The sequence below is a fragment of the Macaca fascicularis genome, chromosome 3 (genome assembly GCF_037993035.2).
Source record: "Macaca fascicularis isolate 582-1 chromosome 3, T2T-MFA8v1.1".
Lineage (NCBI taxonomy): Eukaryota > Metazoa > Chordata > Mammalia > Primates > Cercopithecidae > Macaca > Macaca fascicularis.
Window position 1 is genome coordinate 12,034,948 of NC_088377.1, and position 27,821 is coordinate 12,062,768.

Below are 27,821 nucleotides of genomic sequence, written 5' to 3' on the forward strand. Positions count from 1 at the left end.
GTTCAATCCCAGCTCTGCCAGCCGTGTGACCTTAGGCAAGTTAGTCAACAACTGTGTGCCTCAGTTTCTTCATCTATAAAATGTGCACAATAAGGACAATACCTACCTCATAGCATTGATGTGAAAGTGAAAGCCTTTTGTGTGTTCATTTATAATGAATTGATATATTACAACAGTGTCTGGTATATACTAAACATTATGATATATCTCAAAACACACTCTACTGTCATTTCACACATATATTTCATGTATCCTTTTATTTTATTTTATTTTATTTTTTGAGACAGACTCTCACTCTGTCATCAGGCTAGAGTGCAGTGGCATGATCTTGGCTCACTGCAACCTCCCCCTGCCGGGTTCAAGCAATTCTCTTGCCTCAGCCTCCTGAGTAGCTGGGACTACAGGCACACTGCTATGGCCAGCTAATTTTTGTATTTTTAATGGAGACAGGGTTTCCCCATGTTGGCCAGTATGGTCTCGATCTCTTGACCTTGTGATCTACCTGCCTCAGTCTCCCAAAGTGCTGGGACTACAAGCGTGAGCCACCACGCCCAGCCTCATGTATCTTATTTCATGTACTTTATTAAATTTATGAAAGATTTACAGTATAGCCCTCAGGATTGCAAAGCCATGATATTCCTTCTCAACAAAGAATAAAACCAAGGGCATCTATGGCAGCACAATATATAAGATAAGCAAATTTCAAAAATAAAATAATCTGTTAAACATAGATCCTTCCTTCCACATAACCCTTGCAACCGGGGATGACTGTTTCACTGGGTACCAATGTTAATCTGGCAATGCTGATAATGATCAGCTAAATTTTTTCAACTCATGCCAGGTGACAATTGTCACGAACTATGTTGAGAAGTCTTCCCAAGAGGTTTTCAAGGTGAGGGTATTGTCATGCCACTGCATCTCTCATCTCATGAACAGCCCCAAGGGAAGAACTTGGATTATTACACAGCAATTTATCAGATCAAGTTGACCTTAACACCTTAACACAGAATCATCACTTGGGTAAAAGCCAGGGACTTTTTTTTTTTTTTTGAGATGGAGTCTGTCACCCAGGCTGCAGTGCAGTGGCTCGATCTTGGCTCACTGCAACCTCCGCCTCCCAGATTCAAGCAATTATCTGCCTTAGCCTCCCGAGTAGCTGGGACTACAGGCACCCGCCACCAAGACTGGCTAATTTTTGTATTTTTACTAGAGACAGGGTTTCACCGTGTTGGCCAGGCTGGTCTCGAACTCCTGACCTCATGATCCACCTGCCTGGGCCTCCCAAAGTGCTGGGATTACAGACATGAGCCACCGCTCCTGGCCAAGCCAAGAACTTTATAACAACCTCTCATTCTTCTGTTTATCCATCTAGGGTCCTGACAAGCCATCTTACAAATTGTTTCCAACTTCCAGTGATGATAATTGACTTGCCTTTCATACCCGCCAAGCCCCACATTCATTTCAACACTTGTATGAGGGCTCAATGTTCCAGGCTTTCTCGATGTGTCTGCCCACTTTTCCATCTGTCTATCTTCTTTGAGATATTTCTGCCAAGAGTGAGAGAGATATCAAGGGATATTGTCATTTCATTAAATTTGTTACCCAGCATAAATGTCTCTGATTGATGTAGTATTAAAACTCTGGTCAGCATTTCTCTTACTGTCTAATAGCCAATCACGCATTTAGATGTAGGATGTAGAATGCTAATGCAGAATTCCAATTCTTTTTGTTCAACTGAAAACTGCCTGATGATTTGCAGTCATCCCAGTCACCCAGGCTAAACACCTGGACATCTTCATCTGTGCCCTATCCTGACCCCAATGTCTAGCTCCAAAGTTCTGAGTGCCCTCTTTCACCCTGTCTCCGTCTGCTTTCTGTTTCCTTGGCTTCCACGGCCCCCTCACAAAGACATGTGCCATATCTCCCAGTTGGCCGATGAGCTTCCAATCTCTACCTACTCATTGTTTTTACTGATTCCTCAGGCTCTACCTGAAGCATAGGTTTCTCTGCTGCTCAGTATCCTTCTGTGATGCCCACCTGCCCATGGGAAAGAAGTCTCCAAACCTTAGCCATAGACTTAGTTATAGGACCTCTATTGTATCAGAACAGCATGGGGTCACAGCATGACCTTTGCTATTTTCAGTCCTGAATCTAGGTCCTGGCTCTGCCACTTACTGGCTGGGTGTCCTTTGGTATTACTGACCCTCCGTAAATCTGCTATTTTATGCATAAAATTAGAGCAATCATGGTGCCTTTCCCAAAAGGATATTGTGAGCATTAAGTTAGATAACACACGTAAAGACCTGGCAGCTCAGAAAACGCCGCCGTGACCCAGGGCTGGCGTCCCTTCCTGGCCTTCTGTTCTGCCTGGGCCCTCTCTTCCCATGCCCATGTGTCCTGCAGCTGCATCCAACATGTGCCATTCCATGACATCCCCTGTACTTTCCCTCTTCCTTGACTTTGCTTATGTCATGTGAGCTAGCTCAAATTCCTTTCCCATTTTTGCTTGTCTAAACCCTGCACTCTTTCCAGGCTCAATCTAGTCATCATCTCCTCCTCCGAGCCTCCCTCCTCGGCCCTTTCAGATGGAACTCATTTTTCCCCCTTCCTGTGCTCCCGTAATACTTGCCTTATACCTCTGTGATCTCATTCATTGCATTCTATCTCGAACTCTCAGTATTTGGTGATCAAACTGCCACTTCCACTAGACTGTGCATTTATTAATGGTGAGGGACCATGCCTTCATCAAATATTACCCCCGAAAATTCTCCAGGATAGGACTTTGCCCATGGGAAGGGCCCACATTGTGTTCATTGAACATGGGGTTCATGTTTGTTGCTTTCTTACAGAACTCTTTAGAGTATATTAATGATCAGGTAACAGAAATTATCCCTTTCTCCCACCCGTGAAACACAAACTTATAGCAGCTGTAATGCAGCCCTGCATTTAACAGGAGATCGTGTGTCTGACATGCAATACCAATGAGCCACTTGAATTTCCTTTCACTTGTTGTGTCAGAAAATCAATCAGTGACTTCAGCAAAATCTTGAGGCTCTCTTCCATCACTAGAATCACAGTGAATAATTCATGACTCTTCCCCATCTCCCCTTCCCCACACACACAAAAAACTCTTCTATTGTTAACCCAAATAACTTTCAGAATATGCATTACTGAATCTGCTTGGATCTCATTACTGTACTTTTAAAGAGTTAAGAAGACAACCTATATCTCTGGGTAAAAGCTTTTCACTTCCAAAAACGAGGAATGTGAAGAGGCTGTTGACATTCAGCACTTCAGACCCCGGAGAATACATTTTTCATATTTGTATAATGTTAACTTTTGTTCTGTGTCTCAGCAAAATAACACTGACCTAGGAAAAATGGAATTTGCAAGCCTTAAAGTTTGAAGATAATTATAAAATGAGTCACCCAAACATTATTGATCTCTTGCACTTATTCCTCTGGTCTGACAACACCTTCCACTTTGCCAAGAAACAACAAATATGTTAAAATACACAATCAAAGTAGTCATGATTGTTAATCATATTTTACATTTGCATAGAATGCTTCCTCACATGCTTTTAAAATGCTTTTCTCCTTTGAGGCTCATAAAACAACCCTTCTCTGCAATTAAAGCAGATTCCATGAACATGAGTCTTTTTGCCCATTTGGGTTTAGGCTAGGCGAGGAAGAATGAATGGTCATGTAAACAATTACCAGAGGAATGTCAAGTATTGTCCTCAGCTCAGCAGGACCAGACCAGTGATGACCTTGACTTTGCCTGTGAAGTGCTTCCTACATGTACCTCTTCTTCCTTGTACAGGGTGCACTGCCTTGTCTCCATATAGTCATTAATTCTTCCCTTAAATTTACCTCCTGTAAGTTCTGGTCAGAACTTAAGATGTTTCCAAAATATCAAAAAATAAAATAGCACAATAGGAAAATATGTTAAGGTTTTTAAACGCTTTTTCTACATCTTTCTTCTGGTACTTTGCAATAAAAAAAATAGTTCAGGTCCTATTAACTGGGCAACTGCTAGGGTAAACAGTCTACAAGCAGTCTCATTGAATATCTCATTTAGTCCTCATAACGGTGCTGTAAAGGAGGAATCATTATCCTCATTCTATAATTCAGGAAACTGAGCATAAATGACCAAGCCGAGGTAAGGAACACAGCCGAGAAGCAAGGCCTCAGCTCACTGTGCATCAGGTTTAAGTGGGCTCATACTGCCATCCTCACGTGTCCCGGCTTTACGCTCAGATTGAAGGACATGCAATGAATGGCAGCCTTTTTGAGTTTCAAATCGATGAGGACACAGGCAAAAAGAAGTGGGACACATGCAGATCCAAATGCCAGCTCAAGACCAAGTTGCAGAATGGGGCTGCGAAGTGCAACCACACAGGCTTCCCAACGCTGAATTCTCTCACCTGTCTCAGGCGCAGTTGAACCAGTATAAAACACGCCACATGAACACACTAACCAGAATGTGTGCTTCCCGCAGGCACTAGCTCCAAGAGGAGGGAGGGAGGAGGGGACTGAGTTCCCTGAACTGCCACTGCCTTCTGCCATATGCCCCACTGACCACATGAAGGGGAGAAAGACCAGAGTGATAGCTCCCAGGAGTGGGGAAGAAAAGCTGCCCTCGTGAAATGACCCCGTCAAGAGTGTCATACTGTGGGTACAGTAGGTGTTGAAATATACATGGTGACTTCCTGGCGGGTACAATATCATCCTCATCACAGCATTGTCCCACAAATCCCTACAGAAGCCAAAATGTCAGGAGGTTCTTGTTCCTAATGCTCCCCTGACTCAGTGCATGACCCAGGGCAAGCCACTTAACTAATCTTAGTCTTAACGTCCCCATTAATAACGTCTGCGTTGTTGACGGGAATCCTCCCTGTGTATAATTCTTCCATCATGGAGCATCGATGAATGGATCTTGCAAACTCAGCTACCAACAAACTCAGCTCCTGCCAGGAGACAACCCACTCTCAGTACAAAGCTCGTATTTGCCTCCTTCCAAGAGTCCTTAGCAAACCATGTTTTGATAGAATGGCTCCTGGTTCACACTGACTGAGAAACAATTCCCTCGGCACAGCCTGAGTGACTTTAATCCAGAGTGTTGGCCATATTGAGTAACAGTAGGTTATTTTATGCCTCCTGAATGTTCAAAGTCTGAGCAGCTACACACACTGGAACCCATATTTTACCCCATTGACAGCCCGGAAAGGACATATGGTTTAGATTTTTAGACAACACTCCATGTAAAAAGCCTTTCTTTTTATAGAGGCATATTTTTAGAGTCTCCTAAGCTAAACTCTGGGCAGAATTTAATCCATACAACCCTCAGTTCAATCAAGAGCCAAAACACGACTTTGTGTCAGTGTAATACGTTGTTAACTGATATGTCAGAAAATCAATTAATTACTTTTAAGAAGCAGTTAAAAGTAGCCCTAGGATGCTGCCATGTGAATTATTAAAGAATACAATGTAAAGGGTCCCCATGCCCACCCCAGACTGAAACCCTGTGGCACAGGGTAGTGCACAGTATGCATTCTGCCCTGAGTCTCAACTGAAATTAGCGTGAGGTTGAAGGCGCAGAAAAGTAAAGAGAAGGTGGCGAGGCTTAAGCTCTGTAGTGTCCGACTGACGCAGGAGGCTGCAGATGCCACCAAGCACTGTTCCCAAAGCTGACACTCCTGGCCTGGGGTGTCCATTCTGTCTCTACACCGTCTCTGCAGGAGATCCACTCCCATCTGCACCTGTCCATGCTTTTGTGGGTGAACAGCCCCACATCAGAACCCAACAGGACTCTTCCTTTCCCGAGCCCTGTTCATCCCAGAGAAAAGTCCATGCAAAGCCACTGCTCCCTCCTTCTCCTGCCATTTCTTCTTCTTCTTCTTTTTTTTTTTTTATTTTAATTATTTTTGAGACAGAGTATCCCTCTGTTGCCCACGCTAAAGTGCAGTAGCCCAGTCTTGGCTCACTGCAACCTCCATCTCCCAGGTTCAAGTAATTCTTCCTGCCTCAGCCTCCCAAGTAGCTGGGATTACAGGTGTCTGCCACCACCCCCAGCTAATTTTTTGTGTTTTTAATAGAGACAGGGTTTCACCATGTTGGCCAGGCTGGTTTTAAACTCTTGACCTCAAGTGATCCGCCTGTCTCAGCCTCCCAAAGTGTTGGGATTACAGGCGTGAGCCAGCACGCCTGGCCTTTCCTGCCATTTCTATGCCTGCTTCTAGATTAAACTAGACCAGGTGAAGGCTCCTCACCCGTATACCAGGTGAAAGGCCAGGGGCTTCTCCCCACACCCTGGTTTGCATCGATTTGGAATGTTGAGCCCAGATCCAATCACTACTCATCTGTACATATCCTATCTGTCATCACACATGTCCTATGTATCTGGAAACAATTACATGACTGATCCAGAGTTTCAGGTATGCATCAGATGTGTGCTTTCCAAATGCCTGCATCTCAAAGACTAGGAAGGCAATGAGAACAGTCTTCTGAGGGTGTAAAAAGAGGGACCTAGGCTGGGGCAATGGGCCTGAGGGGACTATATAGATGAGTCTTCCTTGCTGTGTTTCTGTAGTTTTGACTTGGCCAGAAATGTTTTCCATCTGAATGAGAAAAACCGTATATTTGCATAACCAAAACATTGGTGCAATATGTTAAGCAGAGGCCTCCTCGACCTACTGGCCAGTTGTGGTTGCCACTATGCCCGAAACTCAGAAGTGGTTGCTTAGGTTGTTGACCACACCAACCTGTGAAGCCCTCAGGGCACCCAAGAGTATTGCAAAACAGAGAGGAGGGGTGATGGAGATTTCCCAGGCTTCTAGCCTTACTGCCACCCAGTGATAGAAGAGTAAGTAGCAAAGGAAAATCTTTTTTCACCACTCAATGCCTGGCAGTCGTCATCTCCTTGCTCTGAGATCTAGGATGCCTCAGGGTACCTAGGCTGGAGGAGGTGGCAGCTACAGTTCATTGTCATCGATTGATTCTTTCATTCTTAAGAAGTATCTGTTGACTATCTACTCAGTTCCAAGCACTTTTCTTGATGCTGGACAGCATCAAGGACAAAACTTCTCCTTCACTCCATCCACTCCCTCTGTCACTTGGAGGATGGACAACAAATACATAAATACAGAAATCGAATAAGACAAATGCAATGGTGAAAAGAAACCCATGCATATGACATGATACTTGTGATGGTTCAGGGGTAGGGAGCAGGGTTACTTTACCCATTACTTTAGTAGATGACAGTTGAGCAGCCATGGGAAAAACTGGGGGAGGTCAGAGAGAGGAATGTGGTCCAGGTAGAAGGAAAGCCCATGAAAAGGTCCTGAGGCAGAAAAAGCTTGGCGCGTCTGTGGGACAGACAGAGGCTATGACAGAGCAAGCAGAGGAAGACAGGTGCTCCCAGGTCTAGGTGATGGGCTGGGCTGGTTTCCTCCAGGGCCTAGAATTCTGAGTGCCCTGGAAAGCCGTCAAAGAGTTTGGGTGAAGGAGAGACACAATCTAATGTGTATCACTCTCTGGCTGCTTTACTGGAGTGGGGCAAGGGCAGAGCTGGAAGGATGGCCAGGGGTTCACAGCAGTGTGGGGAGGAGACATTAGCTGCCCAAGAGGGCTGGCTGGAAAGGCTGTCCCTCTTTTCTCCCAGCCACAAACTCCAATCCTGAGCAGACTGCAGAGGGTTCCTCTATCTGAGTATGGGTTCAAATGCAACTGTCAGGCACCTCTGTGGATCCCCCATTCCTCTGTCCTCAGGTATATAAGATCTCCCTCCTAGGGTTGCTATCTATGAGATGTCAGGTAATAGACGCAGGTGGCAGCTGTTGTTAATATTACATTTATTCCTTACTTGATCCCCATAAATGTATTGTCGACATTGATTTTCATCAACCTTTATTCAGCAAATATTTGTTAAGCACCTACTCTTCTTCTCCTGGGTCCTGTGCCACCACTAGGAGCAGCTGTATGATGCAAATCAGGAAGGGACCCCTTCCCACCTAATGGTATAGCTCGGCCTGCCCCCAGTGAACTCCAAAAAAAATGCTTTCTGTGCCTTCTTTGCAGGCCTTTTACTGAAATATCATGTGATATTTAAATAAAACATCAGCATGAGCTACCTGGAAGGCTGAGGCGGGAGGATCACCTTGAAGCCAGGTGTTCACGGCCAGCCAGGGCAAATAAGGAGACGTCATCTCTAAAACTGTTTAAAAATTAGCGGGGCATGATGGTGTGTGCCTGTAGTCCTAGCTACTTGGGAGGCTGATGTGGGAGGAGCCTTTGAACCCAGGAGTTGGAGCCTTCGGTGAGCCACTGCACTCCAGCCTGGGCAACAGAGCGAGACCTTATTTCAAAAAAAGAACAACAATAACGTAACAACAGAAAACCCAAAACACCAGCATTTGCATTCGGAGTCCTGACCGGCAGCATGTGATTGAGGAGTGAGCCCACCTTGGACATGGTCCTGGCCCGGGTGAGGACCGAAGCTGGCATCCACTCACAGGGCAGCACCTGGACCCTGTCCAGCATCTGAAGAGGGCTTCATCTGGCACAGAACAACTGCAGGGTTTTACTGGGAAAGAGTGAGGCTTCCTCTCTCACCCTCACGTCCAGGGCTGGTGATAGAGAGGACAAAGGGCAACAGACAGTGGCTTTTGCCTCTGCATTTAGCTTTCATTATACAGTTCTTGACTTCAGAAAGACAGTTCATTTGTTCTTAGTTCCCAGAAGTCAAAATGAATTCTGTACCAGGAAAAAAAAAAAAAAAAAAAAAAAAAAGGTTCTGAAAATTATCTTCATTACTGAGGATTCTATCAGGAAATTACCAAAAGAAGAAATATAGGACCTGGGAGAGTCCTGAGTGCTCCAGCCAGTGGGGAGAAGGTGGAGAAAGCAAAAGAAGTGCGAGCCCTTCCCTGGCTTGCCAGAGACTGGGAGCCACATGGATGTGATTTTCTTGCAACAGAAGGCTAAGGGTGAGCTGCGAAGTCTAAGAACCCACACTGGGAAGACAGCACTGAACTAGGAATATGGCGAGTGTTCCAGCTGGTTTGTAGAAGCTGACTTCAGAGCCAATTTATGCAAATCTTGATTTGTTTAAAACTACATTCATCACTGGCTTGTTTCAGTGGCCAAGCTGGCCTGTGGAAGTTCCTCAAGCTGCAAAACACTGGGGGCGGCCCAGGCACAGCTTGGTAGGTAATAGTTGAAGAAGGAGAAGGAGGAAGAGGCGGAAGGAAGCAAGGAGGGAGGAGGAAAAGAAGAAGAAAGGAAAGAAAGAGGAACTGGAGGAGGAGGAGACAACAGAGATCATGGTGTGAGCAGAGAAAATTTGGTGAGAGGACCCAGAACCCTAAAGATTAAGTTTTAATCTTGCTAAAATGTATCAGCTTGGCTATACTTTGCAACAATGAAACAAGCTCATCTTCCATGGAGGATGGCCCGCTGGAGCCAGAGACTCAGGGGACCTGCCTAAGACAAGTCTTCCAGACTGAGCTGGACTCAGGTCACTCTGGAGAAGTGCAGGTTATCAAACAGAACACCATCTTTTTTTTTTTTTTTTTTTTTTTTTTTTTCTTTAAGGAACAGTGACCTGGTCTCCATAAGAAAGTGATACTCTGTGTTTGTAGCCACATGTGAGCTGCATTGAGAAACTGCCTCTGTGCCCAGAGAAGGAAGGAGTACCACCTTCTTCATCTATCCCATCCTGTATTTTCACAGTTGCAGAGTAGGGTCTGATGTGAGACATGCAAAAAATGACAAGGGAGGGACAAAGTAATAAACCTATCTGATGTGCTCCAAGTGGATTCTCTCTGTTTTCCACGTTTAAAAGATATAAGTGATATGAGCAAGCATTAATTCCTCAAGCAAGGTTTGATACTCAGTTCCATATTAAAGGCAAGCAAAGCAAGAGTCTTAGGGTCGAGTGTACTGTCAGGAGCATGGGGACTGCACATGGAACGGACCACAAAGTTGTCCTGGTGTACTGTCAGGAGCACGGGGAGCCACACGGATCAGACCCCGAAATTAGCCCTACCTGCAATGCGGCCTTTAGTACAATCCAAGACAAGTTGAACCTTAAGATTCAGGCTTAATCTGTGCAAAATTAAAAGGCATAAAATATTGGTATAGGGTAATCTATTGCATTATTTTCTAAAGGTAAAGAGATTGTACATCTTACCCCTAACACATACCCACACACACACACCCACACACACACACCCACACACACACACACACACACCAGCCCCAAGAAAATATATTATAGAAGAAAGGTCAATGGCTCTGTTCCTCTTTCTTTCGAATTATAAGATAAGCCTGTTACATATCCTGAATCATTGGTCCCATTCTATGTATATGCAAAAGAAGTTCAAAGGCTGACTTTGACAAAGGGTGTTTGGAGAAGGATGATAAAATGTGTCTGATAAAACAAACACAAAAGACTTTAGCAATAAAGACCTACAAATTGGGAAAGCAGGACTTGGGCAGCAGGGTGTGAAACTGTGTTATCTACAGCTTCAGCACAAAAAGATAGTGGCTTGGAGCAGAAGTCTTTATCTGGCCTTCACAAGAATGGAGATTGCACCTCCCCCGACCCCCCTGTCCACAAAACCCAGGAAACACCTTGCAGAGTTGATGCAATATTTGCTATCCCAGCCCTTGGTGACAGTTAAAATAGTGTTACAACATAAAATTGAGCAACGACCTTGCTGTATCATCCAAGACTATGTTTTACACTACTTTTTTTCCCCAGGACATTTTGCACATTTTTTAGTTCTTCCCTTACTTTCAGTTCAGATCATTAATAGGAAGAAACATTGTCTCTTCTTTCTTTCCAATACAATTTAAAAATACCTTCCTGATTGACACTTCAGGAAGATTAATAATATTTAACCTTTTGCATCTTATCGCATTATTTCTTGAGAATTTCAAAGAATTATCTGTATCTCTTCTTGAAGATGTATCATTATTCTATCCGAATGACTTTCTTAGGGCTGGAGTTTAATTTATGTGATTGCAATCAGGAAACCACTTTGAAAGGGAAGAAATCCATTTTGCTTTGCATGAGTTGTAAATTTTCTGTAAATAAAATTTCACAAGACCCTCCCTTTTTTAAAGAAGTAGCAAAACGGCTGTTGGAGGAGTGGCAGGGCATAGGGGTGGACCACTAATTCACAGGTCAGGGGGTCCCAGATCAACCACTGTTTCGGGAGCTTAGAAAAGTCACTCACTTTTCAGAGCCTCCTTTTCCCTCTGTAAACTAAATGGATTTTACAAAATGTTTGCTAAGAATCTTTTCATCTCTAAACAAAATGACCCAATGCTGTTTCACAGAAGGATGGCCTTCAAACCAGCTTCACTCTGTTTTATTTCATAATAATCCTTCACCTTTGATGACTGTGTTTAGCTTGACAAGCCACTTCAGCAGTTATGATTTAATTTGGTTCTCTTGATAACTTTTAAATGGCATGATTTTAGACTTGGCAAAGGAGGAAGCAGAGGCACAGAAAGGTCAGGAGAACTTCAGAGAGTCACAGGGAGCCAAACACCAAGTCAAGTAACAAATTGAGTACTAAGAAAATAAGACATTTTAGGCTAGAGGCTTGCAAACTTTTTGAATAGCAAGAAACGGTAAGAAGTAAATTGTATGCCAGGGCTCGGGGGAGATACGTCAATCAAAAAGAGAGCTTCAGGAAGCAGTATTCACTCTTACTACGGATGAAGCACTCTATTTTCCAGTTATTCTGTTCTATTTCCTCTTCTTGCCTTTATTTTGTTATTATTATTATTAACGACCAATCTATGGGTCACAACCTATGGTTTAGAAGTCACCGTTTAGAAACTTTTCACATGGCAGCACACTTCTTTTTGCTAAATTCGAAGTCTAGGTCTCCTTCTCTGTACTCCTTACCTGTGGGCAAATGCTAAGTGGGATTCTCCTGTTTAGGTTTTCTTGCTGTCAAGAGCTCCTAAAGGCTGTAGACCAGGAAAGTGCTGTCCTTAGGGTCAAGGTTTTCACTGAAGGGGGCACGTGACGCTCCTGGCTGGCTTTGAATACGCGATCAAGTCCTCATAAATAATGAACACTAATGACAATATCAAAACACCTATTTGCATTGTACATTCACTAAAGTCAGAGGGAGAATCAGGGCTGCTCCCACAAGAGGGCATGTGACTCTCTAAATAAAGAGCTTTAATGCATTTTATATTTAAACCATAAGGCCATGGGCTCAAACCCAAACTAAGATGGGCTCTGCTCCTTAAGTACTATTCTGGAAAGGCATTAAGATATTTATCCATCTATCTGGGTTCTGTGTTTCTAAAGCAGTTCCTTTCCTTGTACTACACTCCCGAGTGGGTCTGTTTGCAAATCCTCTTTAACTGGAGAGTGGCTGCCCTTCAGAAACAAAAGGAGTCCTTTAGGAAAGTCATTGTCTATGAAACTTATTCAGTGAGAACTATGAAGAACAGCCTTTTTTTTTATTTAAATGCATGTAATTCAAAGATTTTCTACTCTGTGCACTGACTGGGTCAAATTCTCACTTTCACTGCTCCATCTCTATGTGGCCTTGGGTAAGTTGTCTAACCTCTTTAAGCCTTCAGGGATAATGGTTCCTCACTTAATAGTATTAGCAAAAGGATTAAATGAGATAATGCACGGAAAGCCCTTGCCACAATGTCTGAAGCTCAGAATAGCTCAGTAAATGTTAAGGACCTCTACTCTTTGTCCACTAAAATTTGCTCAGTTGTTATAGCCCTGTCAGCATAAATAAGGCTTTTGATTTTGAGGAATCAATTCCACAGCTTTCTCTGTCCTCATGGGCTAGCAACACTTCATGGATGTCTAGTGACAAACCAACCCAGTTTCATGTTTTCTTAAACCCCCAAACAGGCTGGGAGCAGTGGCTCATGCCTGTAATCCCAGCACTTTGGGAGGCCGAGGTGGGCGGATCACGAGGTCAGGAGATCGAGACCATCCTGGCTAACACGGTGAAACCCCGTCTCTACTGAAAATACAAAAAATTAGCCAGGCGTGGTGGCGGGCGCCTGTAGTCCCAGCTACTAGGGAGGCTGAGGCAGGAGAATGGCGTGAACCCAGGAGGCGGAGCTTGCAGTGAGCCGAGATCACGCCACTGCACTCCAGCCTGGGTAACAGAGCAAGACTCCCTCTCCAAAAAAAAAAAAAAAAAAAAAAAAAAAAACCAAACCTGTCAAAACCAAGCATAACCGAAATCTAATGCATTCATAGGCTGCTGTTCTGCTATCCGGTCTCTTCCTGGTATGATGAACTATTTTCTTGACCAACAAAGCCAATAGTATATACACTTACATATTAGTTTAAAAAATAGAAAAGTACCGTATTTACTTTAGAAAATCCAAAACTTTGTCTCAAAGGGGAATTCCGGTTATTTTCAGAAATACCGAATCTCCTTCTCTTCTGTTCACAGCAAAATAAACAGCCCGCCAGGAGAGAGGATTCTTGTTTTATAGGTTGCTACAGAGGAGTTATGTGAGGTATACAACTCAGGGCTTCAACATTTAAACATTTTAAAGATCAGTAAAGAGAGGATGCTTTTTTCTAGAGAAGTTTTTATTTTTAGGTTCTGTAGGGGGAAAAGCTACTTGATAAGTTTCAGATGATCCAGCATTTTCTAGATATTTATTCACACTTAAATTTTTTAGAAACAAATATTTCAAGTTTAGTAAAAGCCAAGGAAGTATTAACTTTTGTTGTATCCATTCTCTGTAATTGAAGAACCAATGTGCTTTTATGCTTCTGTTTAACTTACTATTTTTTATCCAAATTTCCTAATTTGATGCATAAGAATTCTAGAACACTTTAAAGATGACAAGTTAACAGAATAACATACTGGCTAAAGAAGTTTTTCTCTTGCTGCTTTACCTTAATGCAGTATCATGTCTTCACTAAAGGAATGTCTTTGGGGGAGAGTGTGATTAATTAAATCTATGTTTACCATGATCAGAAAACAATATCATATACAACGGTGAAAATAAAACTTACATATAACTTTATTTCCTTCTCATTCCCAGTAACAGAGGGGTTAACCTGAAGTCTTAATCCATTTCCACTCTAATTGGGAAAGGTGGGGAGTGGGGAAATCATTTCGGTAGCAAAATGAAAATTGCTAGCCTGGATATGCCTGAGGCAAAAAGAAAAGAAATGAATTCTCTTGTGAGCGTGATTAGTGAGGGGGAAGAAATATCAGCATCTTGCACTTCATTTCATGTCATCGTTCAATTTGCCGGTGTTAAATAATAACCTCCAGAGCAGTGGGTGAATCGGGAGAAGGGGGCATGCAGGTCTCCTAGAGTGAGTTCACTGTGCACCGTGTCTGGGCACTGTGTGTCCGTCATTCAGCTCAATCAGGACCCGACTCCATTTGACAGCTCAGCCCCCGGGTGTAGAGGTTTGCAGACTAAAAGTGGAGCCCCCACTAGCATATTTGGTAAACTTTTCTTCTTTCCTCCTCAGAAGTCCACTTCATTATTTGGTGTCTTTGGTTAAAGAGAAGGCTAAACAAAATGATTTCTATTTTAGAAACTTTACTGCTTCTGCATTAAGGAAAAAGACTTCATCTAGAATATTTTTCTCTAAAACCTGAGATGCTTCCTAAATCGAGAAGCTGTCAATTACAGAACTTCCTAAAACAGAATACTTTTGAAAAAATCTTAAAGCCCACATTTATATAAATATTTGCTGCAGGCCCCCCTTACCTAAAAGTGCTGTATCGACCAATAATACATTTTAAATTCTCCTCAAAATGGGTATCTTCACATGCATTTGAATCTTTTTTTTTGTTTTTTTGTTTTTTTGTTTTTTTTGAGATGGAGTCTTGCTCTGTTGCCCAGGCTGGAGTACAGTGGCGCGATCTCTGCTCACCGCAACCTCCGCCTCCCGGGTTTACACCATTCTCCCACCTCAGCCTCCCCAGTAGCTGGGGCTACAGGCTCCCGCCACCACGCCCGGCTAATTTTTTGTATGTTCAGTAGAGACGGGGTTTCACCATTCACAGGATGGTCTCGATCTCCTCACCTCGTGATCTGCCCTCCTTGGCCTCCCAGAGTGCTGGGATTACAGGCTTGAGCCACCGCGCCCGGCACATTTGAATTGTTAAGATAACTAGAAAAGAAAAAAATGGGAGTGTGCTATATAGTCACTTAAGATTAGTGTACTAATTTGTCAGTGGTCAACTAGAAATGACCTATAATTTATTTCTTGGCTCATTTGTGATAATATTTTGGTGATCATCTGTTTCTTTGCTGTTTTCAAAACAACCTACTCTGTAAAAATATGTGATAACATTTTTCAGTGTTGTTTGTATGTTTCTAAAAATTTTTGGGTGATCTCTGAATATAGCTTTCATTGCACATATAAATATAAATTAAAAATTAGCTATCAAGTCATATATATTTTCAGATGTTTTAGTTTAATTTTATTAAAAAATCTTTCCACTCTTTCTCTATACCTTTCAAAAAGAGAACTCCACAGAAATAGCACCATTTTTTAATTCAAAAATTCTAGCAAAATTTGCCTTACATTTTAGAAAATAGATTTAAATGGTAGTATTTTTCTAAGCAAGTCCAAAACAATCATATAAAAATAGTTTAAATCTCACTTAACTATTGTTTGAGGTAAGTGATGTTTTATGAGAAGTCTCCACAAAAATGTTTACTATTCCATTTCAGTGTATTATCCATAAAAATGGTATCATTTATTGAATATCAGTTGTATAATATTAATAATGTAACCTGAAAATATGTAACCATTACAATACAGATCTTAGCAATTTCATGAAAGTTAGAAAATGTAATTATGTAATTAGAGAATAGGATTATTACTTCTATTGTTGCTTTTTCCAGCTATTTTATATTTCAGACTACATGAAATGTTAAAGTTTTTGTAGACTATGGCAATTTCATGACCCCACAAGAAAGCAGGATAGTGATAGTCTTAGCCAACTATTTCATGTAAAAGTCTGTTTTCCAAATTCGAAGATAGCAAGATTAATATGAAAGTATTTGCCATCTTATCCGAGTCCTATAGAATACTCTAAGGCTGATATTTGGCAATTTATTATTTAATTGACAAATGTAGATATCTCAGCAATTCCTTCACAGATCAAGACCTTGTAAGTAGACTAAGATCAAGAGGAAGACCAAGGTCTTACTCTGGATTCTTCAGTAGACTTTCTATGTCCCAAAACAAATGGGTGATTCGGCATCCAAAATTTAGCTAAAGCTTCTATATTCCCTTTCTAAGGAATTCTGCTATGTTTATGGGAAATTTCTCTATAGTCTATATAGGATCATAAATAGGAAAATTTTTATTTTAGTGAAAAAGTCACAAACTTGAGATAGTAACAGTTGTAATAATAATAATAATAATGAACCTTATCTGTTTATTGCATGGGAATTCAACTATGTTGTACATCCATATTATTTTTAAACTATTATTTTGTAGTATCACACATAGTGAAATTCACTAATTTGGTGGGGATGGAGTAGACGGAATTAATGAAAGAGCTGAATTTTAATATTTTTAATGATTGTAATAATAAATTATTTTGGATAACACTGAGTAACTGTGTCTATTCTCAATCACCATGTAAATTATAGAATATGATAGCAATGTGTCTCTGTGATTTTCTAGAAGATGCAGAATCTCAGAGTTATTTTTATGTGTATACTTGTTTTAAATCATATCTCCTTGAATCTGCTTTTTAAAATAGGCAATACTTCCCTGAAATTAGAGACACCCTATGTGAAATGGGAAAGTCCTTAAAATGTCCTATCTCTAGTTGATTCTGGGTCCTCTTTTTCCTTTCTGGCCCCTTCCCACTTGAAACCCAAGTTCACTCTAGCCATATGCTGACGTGGGTAAGCACCAGACCCAGGCTGATTTCCCACAATTCCAACTGGCATTTGCATAAATGTTCCTGGAGCTGGGAAGCCCACCTTGTCCAAGCCTCTTGTTTTGTGGATGAGGAGGCTGAGGCTGGGACAAGGTAAGTAACTAACTTGCTCGCATGGCTAGTGACAAACTTCCTACAGGTTCCTCTACCTTATGAGATAGTGAGTACTCCTGCACTCAAATATATTGGGGTTCCTGTTAATTGCATGAATGAATCCAATCATCAATAACTCTAAAACTTAACTTTGGAATTTGGAATCTGAGTGAATGATTACCTACCTATAATTTGAAGATAATGTGTGTGTGTGTGTGTGTGTAAAAAAGTCACTCATATCTTCATGTAGAATATATATGTATTTATGTCTTTATAATAATATATATTAATGTCTTTACTCCAAGCATCCAAGAATTAGTTGTCCATGTAGAAATTTGCTGTTTCAGCCAGCTTTGGGGAATTTCCTTTGCCTGTCCTGTACCCACCATTGTCCACATTTAAGTTCTAACATAGACCTACCTACTCCTCTACCAGCTAACTAAGGGTTGTCTTATCAAGCTGGTCTGCAGTTAATCCCCTACCCTCCTCCCTTCAAGAACCAATTAAAATTAAAATAACTCAGTTATTTTTGAAGACAAAAGTTGCATAAGGAAAAAATACTTTCCTATTTCATAATTCTCCTAGTGAAAGAGTAAATTATAAACACAAGGAATCCAAATAAACGATTCCGTTTGGGAAGGAGCATTTGCTGTGGGATGGCATGTGGGACATGAGGAACAGGACCCCTGCCTTTAATTCATACGTTCATTCATTTCTTTTTTACTCAACTTAGAAAAATCATGTCATGTTTCTAATTCATTGTGGTGGAAATAGCTTTAAATATATTAACTAACTAAAATGCCTCAAATAAAGCAGATTACGAAAGAAAGCAGACTCTAGAAGTATTAGCAACTTTATAGACTCTGCATCTATCATCCACCAGAAAATCTTATTGGTGTGACATTCACCCATTAGGGAACTGAAGGCTGTGGACAAGTCCCTAAACTCCCCTCCCTGAAGCACAATTTTCAGATGCTCCACTTGGATATTTTCCCACAATGCTTAGCTGAAGGATATCACTCAAAGAGAAGACTGGTTTCATGTGGAGAATGACTTCTCAGTGTATCTCTTAAAACATACCTCTGTCTGTAGCTGATGGAACCAAAGAGAATGTGGAGAAGGGCCCACACCCTTTCCAGGGTTCACACATCGGCCCCTTAACCTGTGTATTCAACCCATAGGACTAACAGATAGAAACTGGTAAATTTTGTTTATTTTTTTATTATTTATTTATTTATTTTTGAGATGGGTCTGGCTCTGTCCCCCAGGTTGGAGTGCAGTGGCGCCATCTCAGTTCACTGCAACCTCCGCCTTCCGAGTTCAAACGATTCTCCTGCCTTAGCCTTCTGAGTAGCTAGGACTACAGGCACGTGCCACCACGCCCAGCTACTTTTTGTATTTTCAGTAGAGATGGGGTTTCACCATGTTGGCCAGGCTGGTCTCAAACTCCTGACCTCATGATCCGCCCACCTCTGCCTCCCAAAGTGCTGGGATTACAGGCATGAGCCACCGTGCCCAGCCAGAAACTGGTATCTTTGCCCAAAAGAGACACTTGGACCTTCGAGGGTTCCCAGCAGCTCTTGAGAACCAACGCAGGAAAGTAGGGGCAGTGGTTTCTGTTATGAACCTCTCCCACGTTCCCACTCCTTGGTTACTTCTTCTGATGAGGATGGATTCCATAGCTTAGACCAGTAGCTGCCTCACTGAAGTGATCTATGACTGTGTGTGAACTGGTAGATTGCTAGCAAACTGAAACACTGAGTGGTTTTTTGAAAAATTTATATGCCATATTTCAAAATAAACCTGTTTATAGGAATTCCTATTTGAGAGTGAGTATCGTTTTTTTTGTTGTTGTTGTTGTTTTTTGTTGTTGTTGAGACAGAGTCTCGCTTTGTCGCCCAGGCTGGGGTGCAGTGGCCAGATCTCAGCTCACTGCAAGCTCCGCCTCCCGGGTTTACGCCATTCTCCTGCCTCAGCCTCCCGAGTAGCTGGGACTACAGGCGCCCGCCACCTCGCCCGGCTAGTTTTTTGTATTTTTTAGTAGAGACGGGGTTTCACCATGTTAGCCAGGATGGTCTCGATCTCCTGACCTCGTGATCCGCCCCGTCTCGGCCTCCCAAAGTGCTGGGATTACAGGCTTGAGCCACCGCGCCCGGCCGTGAGTATCGTTTAAAAAAGAAAAATGTAAAATCATGGCCTATTAAAAATAGAACCTCCAATTTCTGATCCATAATGCTTATATTTAAAAATACATCAGGTGTGTTTCATGGGGAACTAGTTTTGCTGGAAAAGAAAGGGACAGGAGATGCTTTTGTAATATTGTTTTAGAGCTCAAGGAAACCAAAGCACTGTTTTATAGGCTGAGGCATGCATGGCTGGTGAATGTTAAGAGGAAATGAACAATGTATGAGATTAACTTGTGGCTATCCATGGCTGTAAAAATGCATTAGTGGTGTTGACAGTGGTTAGTAGGCCTTTGTAACTCAGTTATTGCTGCTGTGTATGTGTGTTCTTCCACCTTTGAGTCAATCAAGTGATGCTGTAATAAAAATTCTGAACTTCGCTTCAGGACAGCTCAGAGGGAAAACATGAGTCAAGAAAGATGCACTATTTAATGGTCCTCACTAACAGCAGTTTAAAAACAGGGCTCGCTCAAGCACTAGCAGACTAGTAGCAAAATTGCTATCCAGGGTTAATTGCATTTTGAGTGGTTCCGGTAGAACTGTACTGTCCCGTATGGTAGCCACTAGCCCCATGTGAGTATTGGCCACTTGCAATGTGGCTAAACCAAATTGAGATGCGCTATAAATGTAAAATACACACAGACTTTTGAAGACATAGTACAGAAAAAAAAAAGAAAAATGTAAAATAGCTCATTAATAATTTTCATATTGATTACGTGTTCAAATAACAATTTTTCAATAGATTAGGTTAAATAAAACATATTACAATTTATTTTGCCCATTTCTTTACTTTTTAAATGTGGCTACTAGAAAATCTTAAATTATGTATATGACTCTCATTATATTTCTTCTTTTTTCTTTTTTTTTTGAGACCGAGTCTCGCTGTGTCACCCAGGCTGGAGTGCAGTAGCGCCGTCTCAGCTCACTGCAACCTCCGCCTCCCGGGTTCACACCATTCTCCTGCCTCAGCCTCCTGAGAGGCTGGGATTACAGGCGCCCGCCACCACGCCCAGCTAATTTTTTTGTATTTTTAGTAGAGACAGGGTTACATCGTGTTAGCTGGATGGTCTTGATCTCCTGACCTCGTGATCTGCCCGCCTCAGCCTCCCAAAGTGCTGGGATTATAGGCATGAGCCACCTCGCCCGGCTGACTCTCATTGGACGTGCTGCTCTAGAATAAGAAAGAATGTCCGCATAGTTTTTGTTTTTTGTAGAGATGGGGTCTTGCTGTGTTGCCCAGGCTGGTCTCAAACTCCTGTGCTCAAGCAATCATCCAGCCTTGGCCTTCCAAAGCACTGGAGTTAGAAGCTTGAGCCTCTGAACTCAGCCTGTCCTCATGGTGTAAAGGCAACTTGTCAGGATCTAATAAGGAAATCTGACTGGCAATATGTTTTGACCATCTTGCAAACTGCTGGCTACAACTGGGCACTCTGCAGGCAAACTGCATGAGCTTAGAATGGGCCGATTACTAAATCTTAAGTGTCCTCATTTGTAAAGTGAAGGGAGTAATGATGGACCACTCACTGCTCGATAATTAAATGGGATAATTAATGTATATAAAGCGGCTCCTTGTGAGGCCTGATAGAAGATGTACTGGTGACTTCTATTACCATACTTGTCTTGGTCATCTCAGGCTGTTATAACAAAATACCACAGACTGGGTGGCTTAAACAGCAGGCATTTATTGCCTCATAGCTCTGGAGGTTGGGAAGTCTGAGATCAGAGTGCCAGCATGATTGGGTTCAGTGGAGGTAGGGGGAGAGAGAGAGAGAGAGAGAGAGATCAATCTGGTCTTTTCTTATAAGGGCATTAATCCCATCATGAGGACCCCAGCCTTACAACCTCATCTTAATCTAATCACCTCCCACAGACCCTACTCATAGCAGCATATAGAGGATTAGGGCTTCAACGTGAATTTTGGAGGGATACAAACATTCAGGCCATAACAACAACTTAAAAAGTCCAGTCTCCACCGGGTATGGTGGCTTACACCTGTAATCTCAACACTTTATGAGGCCGAGGTGTGCAGATCACTTCAGGTCAGGAGTTTGAGACCAGCTTGGACAACATGGTGAAATCCCATCTTTACAAAAAATACAAAAATTACCTGGGCATGGTGGCGCGTGCCAGTAGTTCCAGCTACTCAGGAGGCTGAGGCAGGAGAATCACTTGAACCCAGGAGGTGGAGGTTGCAGTGAGCGGAGATCACGCCACTGCACTCCAGCCTGGGTGACAGCAAGACTGTGTCTCAAAAAACAAACAAACAAAACAAACAAAAAAAATGTTCTATCTGAGATACTGAATCCTCCAACTCTGAGTGCAAACCTTGAACCAGCGGCAGTGGCATCACTGGGAGCTTATGCGAAACCGAGAATCTCAGGCTTCTTCCCAGACCTGCTGAGGCAGAATCTGTTAACCAGACTCGCAGTGGCTCAGGTACACATTCACTTTCTGCAGTACTGCCTAGGCAATTTAAAGGTGGGTAAAACACAGCCTCGCTGGCAAGGTATTCACAATCCACTGGTGCATTTGTGTGGGAATGAGAGTGAATCTACAGAGACTAAGGCAATTATCTAGTGGGCTGTTAGGAGGCTCCATAAAAAACACCCCTGCTCTCCAGTGATCCACAATCAACAGTGAGATGACAAAGGAGTCAAGCAGATGGAGATAAAAAATACCAGCTTTGTCACTGATAGAACTTTTGGAGAGCATGGCTTAGGTATGTGACTTCCTGCCACTGAGTTCCAGAAGTAGGGAGACTCACTCACCAATACCTAAGCAGTGTCTCCCCAAAAGAATAAGGAAAGGGAAAGAGCATACCCAGGGTACTTGTTTTTTTTTATTGCTATCAAACGAGCAAATTGCCAAGCTTAGCAGTTTAAACAAATTTAGCCCACAGATCTGCAGGTCAGAAATCTGGTGGTGCTGTACTAGATTCTCTGCTCAGAGCTTCACAAGGCCAAAACTCCAGAGGTTGGCTAACCTGAGGCCTTACTTGAAGGCTTTAGGGAGAAATTCACCTCCAAACTCATGCAGGTGGCTGGCAGAATGCAATTCCATGGGGCTGTAGCATGGTGGCCCTCATTTCCTTGCTGGCTGTCAACCAGGGGTCACCCTCAGCATCTAGAGACTGCTCTCTAGTTCTTGCAAGTGCCTGCTCTGTCTTCCAGCTACAACGCTGACTTCACTTCTGTCCCAGCCTGAGAAAACACTGTGTTTGTAATGGTCTCCTGTGATTAGATTAGGGCTACCAGGAAAATCCCTCTGTTGCGTGAGTGAAAGCCAACTGATTAGTAACCTTAATTACATATACAAAAAAAAATCTCTTTTTTTTCCATGTAACATAACCAGAGCATGATCCCTCATCATATTCCCAGTCCCAGGGATTAGGGTGGAAAGTTTGAGGGGTTCATTTTATGCTTCTGCCTTCTACAACTGGTTTCTGCTTCCAACGCTACTAACCAGATAATTCAATCTTTTATGGTGGAGGAGGAATGAGGGTGTAAAAAGAGGTCAAGAGTTTTACACTAAGGAATGTTGTTCCACATAGAAACCTGAAGCCAGGGAAGGGGTGGTTCCACTACCTCCTCTCACCCGCCCCACCCCCAATATATTTAAATAGCTATAACCCAAAACACATTATAATTCAAGTCACACAGGAGATGTGGAGGTGATGATGAAGCATGTGATTGGTCTTTGAGAGGCAATTTCACCTGAGGCAGAAGAATCTGCCCCCCTCCAAGATGAGGACAGGAAGGGTGGCTCTTAATCCTGCAGGACTGTGCTAAAGACCTTGCATTGAATTCCAGATGCCCAGGAGAACATGGTTGGCAGAACTATGGTGTGGGATACTAATCTGGAAGTACTGTGTACAATTAGCAGGAACCCCCTTTCTCGGAGATCTTTGTAAGAAATCAGCAGAGAGGTAATGAGAACTTGAACCAGAATGATGTCAATAGGAATTGAAAGGTGGGGGCTGAATTGTTATCAACCAAAGAAACAAAAAAGAGCCCTTGGCAACAGACTGAATGAGGGCAAAGATCAATTCATGGATCCAAGTCTGGAACTGGGAGAATGATGGTGCAGTGGGGAAAACAAGAGGAAGACCTGGGTTGAAGTGGAAGCTGATGAATTTTATCTTCAGTAAAACACACATGGCAAACACTAATTTTCTCAGTTTGCTTCCATCTTACACACATGCACACGTACACATACACCTCTCAACACTGGTCTTTCCCTCCTCCTGCTACCCCACCAGTTTCCCTCCCTCCTCCAACATGTTTCATTCTCTCCTTCCCTACATCCCATTTGCTTTCTACTCTCTGCTCCATTTCTGCTGCTGCCACTCAACTGAATCTCTTCTGGCAAATGTTACATGGCACTCTCTGTAGACAAATCCAGTGGAATATTTTCAGTCCTTGTTTTCATGGCCCTTTTGTGGGCTTTGGGACATGGCTTTCCTCCAAACCTAGCATTTTCCTTTATTCTTTTCTTACTTTTCTTTTTTTTTTTTAATTTTTAAAATTGATTGATTGATTGATTGATTATTTAGAGATGGAGTCTCACCCTGTCTCCTAGGCTGGAGTACAACGGTGCAATCTTGGCTCACCGCAACCTCCACCTCCCGGGTTCTAGTGATTCTCCTGCCTCAGCCTCTCGAATAGTTGGGATTACAGGTGTCCACCACCATGTCTGGCTAATTTTTGTATTTTTAGTAGAGATGGGGTTTCACCATGTTGGTGAGGCTGGTCTCGAACTCCTGACCTTAGGTGATCCACTCGCCTTGGCCTCCCAAAGTGCTGGGATTACAGGCATGAGCCACTGCGCCCAGCTGCATTTTCCTTTACTCTTTTTCCTTATTCTCTCCTCTTTCTTTTCCTAGCTCCATCTCCTTGATTGCTCCCTCTTCTGCTCACTCCTGGAATGTTGATAATCCCAGAACCCGTGAATGGTCTCTTCTCACTGGAAACAGTCTCTGAAACTATCATAGATAGTTTGACTGTACCATAGATACAATCTGAAACTACCATAGATATTCTGAGGATGTTCAGCTCATTATTTCTAAATGAAACCTCTCCCCAGAATTTGTTTTCCCCACCAGCACCTCCTATTCTGTTCTGGGCATCCAAAGCTCAGAGAAACATCACGATGTCGCTCTCCAAACCCACTGTTTCTGATCTTCTCTACTGCTATTAATGGACAGATGTTGGGGAGACTCCTCCCCCTCCCTCACCTCAACCCCCTCTTTCATCTCCATTGCTTCTACCTTAATCCAGATCCTCATGACCCCTTGTCTGACAACTGCAGTAGCTCCCCACTTCTCATCTCTACCCCCTCCAACTCACCGAGCTGTTGTTGACAGACTTATTTTTCTAAAATATATATTAATGTTGTTATTTCCCAGTTTGGCTTTGATAGATCAATTTCCCTCATGTTGAAGTTCACATTTCCTCAGGTTGCATGTGCTTCCAATGACCTATCTATGTCCATGTATTTGTGAACTGCCACGCTCCCTCCCCACCGCACCAACCTGGTCTCAAACCTATGCCCAACCACACTGGAACTGACACACTGATGTGTTTCATAAACTCACGCCCTTGCTCATGATGCTTATTCAGCCCAGAGCACCATCTCCCCACCCCACCGTCACCTCCCTAAACCCCTCCTGTAGCTCTTTGAACCACCTACAAATCTACCCAACCTCCAAAAGTCAAGTCAAAAATCACCTCTGCTAGGAAGGAAGCCTTTCCTGAGCCCACCAGGGGCTGCTGGCCCCTCTTCCTCTTACATTCCCTCCCACCAGTTCCTGGGACCCTGGACATGTGTCCACTAGCAGCCATGACACTTCTTTTCTCTCATCTGTTTGGCCTTTGTCACCAGTGAGCCTAGCACCTTGCCTGGGACAGAGGTAGCGTTCAAGGAATGCTGAAGGCAAGTGAATCAAATACCTCGTATCTAGAAAAGTCCTAAAGATGCCCTTTTGAACTAGTGGAGGTGGGGAAAGACTAAAACACCATTTTATATTATCATCAATGTAAAAGCTTCTCAGCCAAATGGACCTTGGCTTTCTCCTCAAACTCTGTGGATGACAGAAATGACTTTAAAATCTGACTCCTAAAGATAGGAGGTTTGCATGGTGAAGAATTTCCAAGATACTTTCTGATCCAGACCCTGAGACAGCGGAGGATAAAAGTGAAAGATGAGATCAGAGTTAATTTTTTAGAACTCTACCAAGGATACCCACAAAAATAAATAATCATGATCAAAAAGGAACATAGCTTACTATGCATGTGGTCTTACATGTAGATATGAGTGTGTGTGTGTGTGTGTGTGTGTGTGTGTGTGTGTGTGTGTGTGTGTGTGTGTAGGTCAAGAGTAATGTGAATTTGGGCAAGCTCCCTGAACTCTCCAAGGGTGAGGCTTCTTATCTGTAAAATGGGGATAGCAATGATGTTCTTGCAAGGATTAAATCAGGCAAAGTATATAAAAGCACTTCACCCATTGCCTGGCATGTAATTACACTCAATAGGGGATGTAGGGAAGAGAGAAAGAGAGCACGCGAGCAAGCACGCTGGAGGATGACCTACCAGATTCATTGTTCGCTGTCATAAACACACACAACCTTTCCTCTCTTGCAGTTTGGGTTCTGGCATCTTTAACAGCTTCATGGGTAAATCACTTCAAACCTCCACAGGTGCTACTTCACCTGGGCAGCAGTTTCTCACCCCCCCCCACCCCTTCCCCCTCCCCAGTTTAACCACATTTGCTGTGTTCTCAAGGCTGCTGATACACAACAAAGTTTTTAAGAGTTACCATAGTTTTCACAATCCCCTCATTTTTGCCCTTGTTTTTGGGTTTAAAAAATCCTGGCTTTTTCCTCAGAATTGCTGAATTATTAGGTGTGTAGATGAACTTGTGTTTTCTTGCTCTCCTACTCCAGTTTCTTAGACTCAGACACGGAAAAGCTTCTCTGGGTCTCAAGAGAGAATTTCCAGGGTGGCGTGGTTCCGCTGGGTGTGCTGTCTGGTCAGTCTTACCGTTGTGGATTCCACACCCCCACCCCACTGCCCCCAACACCTATTAAAACTGAGCTGACATAACTTCAGGATACATTTGCTATTTCTTACCTTATTCACAATCCGTGCAAATGATTATTTCTCTGCCTCGCGCTTTAAAAACAAAAGTCTTCATGGAGTCATTTTATCTACTTGTAAACCACAATCTCTGTTTTATTTATTTTTTTTTTTGGATGCTCCTTCGAGACTATACATATTTAATTCCTTTCATATTTCATCATAGACCAGTCCTTCAGAACCTCTTATTTTAGTTGTTCCTTTAACTTTGGCAAAAATATAAGACCAAAGAAGCTGCAAATCTTGTTTTCGTACCTATTTAAACAGCATCTAGAAATCTGAAGAAATTCTCTCCTTTCTTATTTTAAAAGTTTAAAAAAAAAACACACACACACAGCATACTAAATATTGTGGCATGGAGTTGAAAGCTTTAGGTCTGCAGCATTTGAAATGCTCAAATCCTGTCTTTGAAGAACAGTATTTCCTCTTCGTGACTCAGTGCTGTTACCAATACACAAGGCTGATAGAGTAATTTCAGATTCACAACATTATATGTAGATATTCAAAAGAAGGAAAAAGAGCTTCATGTGACTTAGCTTAATGGGTTTCCCTATAGTTGTAAATGTATAAAGTGATCCATATTTGGGAATTATCATGTAACAATTATTTCTAATAATAATTGATATAATCTATTAGAACTTGTGAGAGGTTTTGATATAAATAATTTGCCTGCCTAGCAGAGAGAAGGGAAGGAGAGTAAGCAAGGGAAAATGTTTCTAAAATGTCCTATCATTGGAAGTAAATGATCATAAATGTTTTTGCATTAAGTTAGGGTTTGGTTTTAATTTTACCTTGAATTCTAATGTTCCTACACCTTCCAAATATATTTTAAATCTTCATTAAACAAATCACATTTTAATCACACACAGAGCTTAAAAGAGGTGATTCTACAACAGATATTCAGTATTAGCTAGCGAAGGAGAACATTGGTTGAAGGTACCTAAAACCACGTGCATAAGGAACAGTTTATTTCTTATTTGGTGATTTACTATTTTAAGTCATTTTTGTGTCAAAGCTATAAAAATCTCCAGTGCTAAAAAGTGTGAGAAGAAATGAGCTAGCCAAAAAAAAGAAAAAAAGTCAGGGGAGAGTTAATTTTAAAATTTGCATTATTTTTATTTTCCTACTTTGTTATTTCAGAATGCATACTTGGAATGAATCCTCCTAGAGACGTCCACGGTATGTTACATTCCAAGTTATATTTTTAAATAAAATAAGCACCTTCATATATGTGTATATGATTTTATATCTATGTATCTCTATGTATAACTTGTGATATAATTTAACCAAATAATTAAGGCTGTTTTTGCTGATTCCAATATACTTAAAAGCAGTTCTCCATATTGTAAATGTTATACCATATAAAATATTTCAATGAAAGCTTAAATGATACCCTCAGTTCTACAGCGTTTACCATAGGTGCATTCTGCTGCTATTAAATGTCTCTATACAACTCTCTAAAAACAA

General features: G+C 42.2%; 1 protein-coding gene across 4 annotated transcripts in view; it reads left to right on the plus strand.

Moving 5' to 3' along the window:
- RUNX1 (RUNX family transcription factor 1) overlaps positions 1-27,821 on the plus strand; it is a 262,267-nt gene that overhangs the window by 129,404 nt on the left and 105,042 nt on the right. For 2 of the 4 annotated variants that reach the window (XM_005548734.5, XM_005548745.5), the window contains exon 3: positions 27,495-27,533. The exons of the other annotated variants lie outside the window; for them this stretch is intronic. In XM_005548734.5, coding sequence (XP_005548791.1) covers positions 27,495-27,533 — 39 coding nt within the window. The remainder of the gene's footprint in view (positions 1-27,494; positions 27,534-27,821) is intronic. 4 annotated transcript variants of the gene reach the window in all.